The sequence below is a fragment of the Microtus ochrogaster genome, linkage group LG9 (assembly GCF_000317375.1).
Source record: "Microtus ochrogaster isolate Prairie Vole_2 linkage group LG9, MicOch1.0, whole genome shotgun sequence".
NCBI classification, from domain to species: Eukaryota; Metazoa; Chordata; class Mammalia; order Rodentia; family Cricetidae; genus Microtus; species Microtus ochrogaster.
Window position 1 is genome coordinate 20,282,014 of NC_022034.1, and position 9,252 is coordinate 20,291,265.

The 9,252-nt window shown below is 31.1% G+C and overlaps 1 protein-coding gene across 6 annotated transcripts in view; it reads left to right on the plus strand.

Moving 5' to 3' along the window:
- The window catches only part of Grik2 (glutamate ionotropic receptor kainate type subunit 2), a 588,331-nt gene that overhangs the window by 570,551 nt on the left and 8,528 nt on the right, over window positions 1–9,252 (plus strand). For all 6 annotated transcript variants that reach the window (XM_026787407.1, XM_005363515.2, XM_005363512.2 and 3 more), the window contains exon 16: window positions 3,340–3,590. In XM_026787407.1, coding sequence (XP_026643208.1) covers window positions 3,340–3,590 — 251 coding nt within the window. The remainder of the gene's footprint in view (window positions 1–3,339; window positions 3,591–9,252) is intronic.

The following is a 9,252-nucleotide window of genomic DNA, read 5'->3' on the forward strand; positions in this document are numbered from 1 at the left end:
ATCCAACTCTTTTTATTTTGAGAGTATAACACAATTGCAACATTTCTCTTTATCTTTTTCACTTTTCAAACCATCCTGTAAATGCCCTCTTTCCCTTTCAAATTGATGGCTTCTTTTTTTTTTTTAACTAAGGAGCTTTTAAATACAATCTTTTTCACATTTTGCTTAACTATCCCTATCCCTATTCCTACTTCCTCCTCTTCTTCCACATTTCCCCCCTTCTCCTACCCAAACCCCCATCCCCTCTTCAGAAAGGGTAAGGCTTCCCATGGGGAGTCAACAAAATCTGATAACTTCACTTCTAGGCAAGACCAAGGCCCTCCCTGCTATATCTAGACTGAGCAAGATACCCCTCTGAAAAGAATGTGCTCCTAGACATCAGTTCAAGCAATAGGGATAAATCCTAGTCCCTCTGCCATTGGCCCCACAGACTGCCCAAGACTCACAACTGTCCCCCACATCCAGTGTGCTTATGTAGGTTTCCCTGCTGTCAGTCCAGAGTCAGAAAACTCTCACTAGCTCAGGCCAGTTGTTTAGTGGGTATCACCATCATAGTCTTGACCCCTTTGCTCCTAGTATCTCTCCTTCCCCTTTTGGGCTGGTCTCAGTAGTTCAGAGTGCTTCAGATCTCTATATCTGCTTCCATCAGTTGCTGGTTGAAGATTCTATGATGACAATTAAGAAAGTTATCACTCTGATGACAGGGGAAGGCCAGTTTAGGCATCCTCTCCACTGTTGCTTAGAGTCTTAGCTGGGGTCATTCTGTGGATTCCTGGAAATATCTCTAGGACAATGATTCTCAATAACCCTTTAATGGTTCCCTCAATCAAAATATCTCTTTCCTTTCCCTCCCACACTGTCCTTCCCCCTTATTGAGCATCCCATTCCCTCATGTTTTCCTCCTCCCTCCCCTTCTTCCCTCCCCCTACTCTTTCATTCTCCCTTCTCTCCCCACTCCTAATTTTCTCAGGAAGTCTTGTGTTTCCCCTTTCCAGAGGCATCCTTGTATGTCTCTTTTAGGGTTCTCCTTGTTACCTAGTTTTTATGAGATCAAGGATTATAGGTTGCTTGTCCTTTGCTTTACATCTAATATCCACTTATGAGTAAATACATATCATGTTGTCTATTTGGGTCTGGGTTACCCCACTCATGATGTTTTTGTGTTCTAGTCCCATCTCTTTGCAAATTCTGAAAATATACTTACATCATACATACTAAGAAAGTTATATTCAGTAATACATACATAAACATGATTGCATGTAATAACAATTACTGAAAGGAGAGGTCTTATATCTTGATTAACAAGCATGAGGCAGAGAGAGCTAACTGAGATGGCATGGGCTTTTGAAGTCTCAAAGCCAAGGCCCAGTGTCACGTTTCCTTCAACAAGGTCACAACTTTTTCAGATAGTTCTACCAAGTGGAAACCACATATTTAAATTTATAAGCATGTGGGGACAATTCTCATTCAAACTAGCACATTGCTATCCCTTTACAAGTGATTAACCTAAATCAGAGACAGTTAAGTCAATATCAGTTACTTACTGTCATTGTTTACATTCCTTCCTCATTGCTATCTATATTTGTAAATATTCAAAGGGAATGTTCTATGACATAAATATATGATAATTTCTAGCAGTAGTGCCTTAGTGTCAACTTGTGGAGGGTAAGCCCCTGGTCTGGAAATAGTCTGTGAAATTTGTGTTGGACTATGAGAGTCTTTTGGCCAATAACCTGAAAAGATAAGGCCAGTTACTGGTACTGAGCATTTTATTTGATACCATAATAATTTTTGGTTGGGGTGTTTACCCATTATATAATAATAACCTTTCATAAACTATATAACCTTTTGTATGTGTGTATATTTCAGCAGGTTTCTAAACTAGTAAGCTTCAAAGAGCCTTTAGTGTTTGTTGTTCCTCCCTGTAATCTCTTGTATATTCTGACCTCCCATCTTTTCCCATTTAGTCTTCCTCTTCTAATTTCCAGTTTATGACTTTGAAACACTATATTATCTGTCCTCTTTCTTAAAATATCCCTTTCCTCATCCTCACTGCGAAATGATTATGTAACAGCTGTAGATAATTTAAAGGAAACACATATATCCAAAGCAGAAAATACACATTGTTTATCTAGCATAGTGTTTTGAGACAAGGTGTCACAGAGCTCAGGATGGTTCAGAAATTACTTTGTAGCCAGTGATCAAGAATTCCTGATCTGCCTATCTCTACTTTCCAAGTGCTGGGAGTACAGTTTGCCAAATTTCAACAGGATATTACTGGATCATACCTAAGATTTTCCTTTATTTAGTAGAAACATTTATGTAAATCATCATTAACAGCGGTGACTTAACTATTTTTCCTCTGCTAAGCAGAAAAGTATTATACGAAAATTTGTGCCCCTACACAAAAAAACTATTGTGTTCTTGGAAGAAACTTTAAAAACAAGCTTTCTGGGTAGACATAAACAAGACAAGTTTGTGGCAATTGTTGAAGGATGCAGATATTTTGATATTTTTACCTGGGCTCTGGACATCCTATTAATAAGATTGCATGTACCATGTAGTTGCTAATATATGTGTATACTCATAAAAAAATACTAAATTTTGCTTATATTCTTGTATTTACAGCAAGGAATGCCACCCAAAACTTAAGATTATTAATAACAATTGATATGTATTAACACTAATGGGTCATAGTTTCCTGAAAATATAAATGACATTGCCATAATGATTCTTTATTTCCCAAGTCTACTAAACCAGTGAAATTTTATTAATATAAAACAGCAAATACAAAAAGCCCTATGTTCACACAGTAGTAAATGTCATGGAAACTTGCCTGCTAATCAAAGCAGCCTTAACTTATTACTTTAAATATAGAGACATAATTTTCCACAACTTTTCTGGAAGTGGAAAATGCTGTTTTATCCATTCTCTAGCTTCAGTGTAGATTTGTTTCCTGACATTAACTAAAACTTTTGTTCCCTAACCATTTTCCTTGTGACTTTCTGATTACTATTTTATTGATTACCTGATACTCCAAGTCTGTCTTTTATATGGAATCTGTTTCTGTCATACACATAAGATATCATATTAGACTTTATAATCTAAATTTTCATCATTTTGTACAAAGAATATAAACTAACAAAAAGTCTAGAAAGCCTACTTGCTTTAGTTATCCTATCAAAGTTTTGATTATTGTGTTTTTCTGTGCTGTTTTCTCTACTGAAAATGAATGCTGATTCTAGTAAGGATTTGTAAAATCTCTATTCTTCACTCATGATTTTTAATTGTAAAACTCTGCTTTCCTTGAAACAGTTAACGTACATTCTTTTCCCTCAGGTTCTCCATATCGAGACAAAATCACCATAGCGATTCTTCAGCTGCAAGAGGAAGGCAAGCTGCACATGATGAAGGAGAAGTGGTGGCGGGGCAATGGCTGCCCAGAGGAGGAGAGCAAGGAGGCCAGTGCCCTAGGGGTTCAGAATATTGGTGGGATCTTCATTGTCCTGGCAGCCGGCTTGGTGCTCTCAGTTTTTGTGGCAGTGGGAGAGTTTTTATACAAATCCAAAAAAAACGCTCAATTGGAAAAGGTAAATGTTACATTTTTGCGATTTAAAACACTTATGTTTCTTATGATAAAACACAAGTGACAATTTTTTTTCTATCAAACCTGAGAATTGCTTTGAGCTATGACTGTTGTCTTCTATCATTCATTCTATAACTAAAATATATATTTTGTGAAATATATCTACATATTTCACAAAGATTCATGATCATCATCATAGTCTTTAAACTTATTAACAAAATGTTTACTTGTCAGTTTGCAGAACAAATAGATATATCAATCATATTTACGACTGAATAAGGAGAATTTTTTGCTTGGAGTGCATTGCTGTTAGATTAATTGAGAGATACAGTTACTGAGGGAAGAAAAATCAGAAATTGTATTAAAAAAATAGAAATATCTTGTCAAAAACAATCCCAGGTTTTAAGACATATAGTAATTTTAAGCTACATAGTAAATACATTTGAGTTCAGTAGAATTAGTCTCATAATTTTTTAATTAAAATATCTTTACTAGTACATCTTAGCTTGCATTAGAAATATTGCTAATTTTTTAAATTGATGAATATATGCCAATATTATGGCTTTGCAACTGCATATTTTTCTTATTGAGTCTTTTCCTTACTCTAATCAAAGTAATTATGAAATATGTATAACCACATAAGTGTAATAATTTAATTTTTCTTTGTACCTCAATATATTTAGTCACTTGTAGAGAAACTTTTTTATTATAGTTGAAAAGTTTGTGTAATCACTTAGCTTCTATATTTCTAGTTCTAGACTTTTTTTGTTCCTATAAATATAAAGAAAATCATGAAAATAACACAGATAGCACACCTCACCTCTGTATGTACATTTATAACTCTGGAAATGAAATGAACACTACTTTTTTCTATCTTCCAGTTTTTTTGTATATAATAATCTTGGATTTTGTTTTTAATAGAAACATATTTTAGGTGTTTAGTAAGTGTATGAATGAGGTTTTATTCTCTTTAGTATTTGTAAAGTTCATGTAGTTTATTGTGAAAAATACAAATATCAGAACAAATAGTATTTAAAAACATAATATCAAAGAGTAAAATATGTAAAAATCATTCTGCTTCTATTCTTTGAATATAATTATTCCAGAAACTATTTTTGTAAAATTATAGATGACAAGTATCTTCCTTTGGCTTGAATGATTTATGTTATAATTGTTGACCCAATGTCTTGAACTAGATATTAAAATGCATATGTTAAAATTTTACTTGATTGTAGTTATGACAACTTTTAGTCATCTTTGACAAATGAATATTTTGATACCTCTATTCTATCTGACATAATAATATGTAAATTTTCAAATTTTCAGACATTCATATAGTTTATTTCCTAACTACATTAAGGTTACATATTTCTGGTAACATAACTGAGCCAAATTCTGTTGTGTTAATTTTAGTTGGCTACATATAAGTCCACTCTTGATACTGTGATTCTTTCTGTGGTGTGAAAATGGGTTTGTAAGAAAATATAAAGGACTAAGCAATGAACAATCTTATCAAGTCATCAACTGATATTTTTGAATGATTTGCCAATAAGTGATATTTGGTTATTTTATAATAACTCCTATATATATGAAAGATTATTTGGTTTTCTAGTGAGAATGTCTAACCATCTATATGTAATGGTTCTCTTAAGTTTATCTTAATATTAAAATAAAACAAACTGAATCTAGACATTATTGGTATTGTATTGTTGTTATCTCTAGATGTTTCCTCATTTGATTTACTTGAGCTATGTTCTTAAAAATTAAAAAAATCATTTCTTTTTTTAAATCTCAAGGGGTGTAGTTATTTAATTTTTAAAATAAATCTAGTTAGCTGTTACCACCTCTCACTGAGTCATTTGAACTCTTCAGATTCTCAATATTAGCAATCTGTGGACTTAAAATTATTTTTAAAAAATTATTAAATAAAATAATTTTTATTGAGAGTAGGCCAGGCAACAACTGTACTGAACATTGAGCCACACTCACTCATTTTCACACAGACGTGTGTTGCTTCTATAATGAACACAAGGTTCTCTGTCTCTGCATATCTCTATCACCTGTCCCCGGCCATAGCTGCAGGGTTTCAGTTTCTCTCTAGCTTGCACATTTCTCTGACCACATTAAATTATTCTTGGGTTCCCAGGGTTATTATTTTTTGTTTTGACTTTAGTGATCATTGTCTTTTGTTCTTCTGTGAATAATCCCACCAGTGATTTCAGGACAGGCAGTTAGACTGCATATTAATTAGTCCAGAAAGGTTCCCTTAGTGTAGTGGGTAATGTGTCTGGTCACTTGGCATGAGTTTGTTTCTGCAAGATATAAGTGTGATGAACAAGATGCAACTTGCATATTATTTTATGCTTAGTTAGCTGTATGTTACATCATTCGAAATATTCCTCCCCACATCATGACAGGTGGAAGGTGATATACTCATATAAAAATATGCTCAAATATTAAGTCTGGCTATCTTTTATTTACCTGCCCTATCACCAATCTTATACTTCTTCATACATTATTTCATTTATATTTTTATTTCAATATGGATGTCTTTTTTTTCCAATTTTACTTTTCTCTTTTGAAAAGAGAAACCTAACTCATAACTCCACTTTAAAATCAGGAACACCTAGAAGGCAAATCTTCAAGGCAAAATTAAACCTATCTTTCTATCTATGTATCTATGTATCTAGCTATTTTCTATCTATATATTTTCTGTCTTTTTTAATATCTCTAATTATCATATATCTATTTTTCCATCTACTTCCCTTAATCTGATTTGTCTAAAATAGCTATTATCTCTTACCACTAAATTAAAAATAGAAATAATTATGACTATTTGTAAATATATAAAATGGAAATATCACTGATTCTATGTAATTCGATATACTAGATTAAACAGTTATTGCATTATTAGTATTGATACCTCCTATTCATTATGATAATTTAGTTTCTGGTTTCATTCCTTATTTCCCTTGGAAAATTTTTCTACCTAGATTATGCAACAGTTCAATATAATTAAACAAATATCTGGATTGTCTTGTGAACTAAATCTATACATATACAAAGTCATACTTTAAATCATTATGCATTTATCACTTTTTTAGCTTAGATTTTATTATAAATTAAAATAACATACTTGTGAAGTTTCCCAATTAATATTTTTTAAGAAAAATTATCTTCAGGTTAAATTAAAACAAAAGGCTGTCATTCAATAATCCAATCCCGAAGTGCTCCATTATCCGTTTCCTCTTCTCCACCATCTTCACTCAGTCTACAGTATTTTACAAAAGAAAATATCTGAATAATCTGGAATAAACAAGACCCCTACTTGATTACAAATTTTATTGTTGAAATTTATGAGCAAGTAATAGTCTATGTAAATTCTCATCTCTAATGATAATAATGAAATTAAAATAGTAAATACCATTTAAATATAGAAATAAAATGTGTTTGCAATCTCCTCTTCTAAAATAAAATTTAAAACCAAGGTTATTGAATCTACATCTTTTCTTATATTTCTGATATGTTTTAAAGTTAAACAAAAAGCAGGATAGGTAAAAAAGAAAGAAGCTGAAAATTGCATACATTACTGATTTTAAAGTTATAAATTTTGTTTTCAGATAACTACTTAATGGTGTCTTCATTTTCAAATTAACAATTTAATAATGACATGAATAATAATTCATCAAAGATAAACTATTTTATATATAAATTATTGAGATAAGTATTTTCCTTTATATTTCTCTATTTTGGTTGACAACTTTGAATTATATAAAAATGTTTTATTTGTCTGAATAAAAATTTATAACCAGATATATTCAATGTTTGCATTATATTTTCTTTGACTTTATAGATGTTTTCTAAGATTCCACTAACTGTTGAATTTATATAAACAGTCAAAGAATTATTTGTTCATCTAAGACAATGTACATTTGTTTTAGGGCATGGATCTCTCTTTAAAAAGTTCTCCATAACTGAAGGGAGCTGCATAGCAAATAGAAGTTTGGTTCTCAAAGCTAAAAAGATATTTCAGTAGTTAAAAGCACTTTTTGCTCTTACAGATGACCTAGGGTCCAGAACCCTAGGACTATCTGTAACTCCTCTTCCTGAAGCGTCCAACATCCTCTTCTGTTCTTTATGATCACTAAGTATGAAATGCATAGACAAACATACAGAAAAAAATATCCAGACATATAAAAATAAATGCATAAATAAACATTTGAAAAATTTTGTCTTTTAGCTATTATAACTATATTTGAAAACATATTTCTAAAAAGTTTAAGTTTTATAAATTTATTTTTAACATTTCATATATAAAATCACCTTTTAACTACTCTGAGTTTCCTTTTTGTAAATGATAGACATAATTTGTATTATTTTGGTTTCCAGCAAGACATGAAAGTTTGGTTTTTTTATTTGGTTTATTTGTGGGACTATTTTTTCATTATATAATTAAAATAAATCTTCCCATACACATTGTTTTTATTGTATATCTTATATATATATATATTTCTTACTGAGTTTCTCAACATAAGAATATAAAATGATTTCCAAAATGTTTACTTATCATTTTAATCACAAAGTAAATACAGTTAACATGTCTGAAAACTATAAACTAAAAGTGAATACCAAACTATTAAAATCTCAATATGTGTATTGTACCCTGAAAACATTCTTGTCCTGGCATTACAACTACATGTTTGGAATATACCATTGTGCCAATCATAGTCAATTTCTGTCAATACTTGTTACTAACAGAGAACAATTGCAAGTCTCAAGTAAGACATTTCTAAGTTAAATATTTCATGGAAATCAAAACAAAATATGTGTATATACATAGAAAGTTTCTGTCTACAATTATAATAAATACAGAAGATAACTGTAAATATAAGGGGTAGAGGAACAAGACATTTCAGCTGCTCAGTTTGGTCTCTGATAAGTGGAAATCAGTTACTTAGTTTAAATTTTCAGGACAAAAGATATTGAATTTATAAAACGAATACATATTCCATTTCATAGAAACCCCAAAATTAAAACAGGCTGCACTTGTAGCCTTCTGTAAGAATTACTTTCAGAATTTTGAAGAATTGTTGTAATAGAAATATTCCTTTTTATAACAACATATAGAAAAATGGATGGATGGATAGAGTCAAGCAATACAAACAATCTAAGAAACTGTTCATAAATGTTTTATTCCAAAATTTGCATTTTACAAGTGATGCTTAAATAAAGTACCAATATGTACAACAGCTATATTTAGTGGAAGAAGTTCAACTGCATTTTAGTTTTCAAAACTTAGAAGTTCTAGGATGATGTTCAACAAAAGACAATTTAGCTGTAAAATATAAGTTTATTTAGAACTCAAACTAAAATTGTGAATAAAACTGAATAAATAATCTATTTGTTGTAATTTTTACGTCACTGTCTAGAAGTAGGGTGTTCTGTTTCGCCAATGATATACATAAGCACTAGTGGGTAACTTTTTAAAATGTCTTTTATATAAACATCTATTACATAGGATATTTTTCTTCGTGTTTTTCACTAATCTGTAAAATCAGCTAATCATTCCTGCCATTCCTGCCATAGCTCATCTTCTATAGCACTGAAACCAAGGCTGAACCTTGATAAATAATCATTCTACTTTTTTAATGTGTGGCTTTACAAGT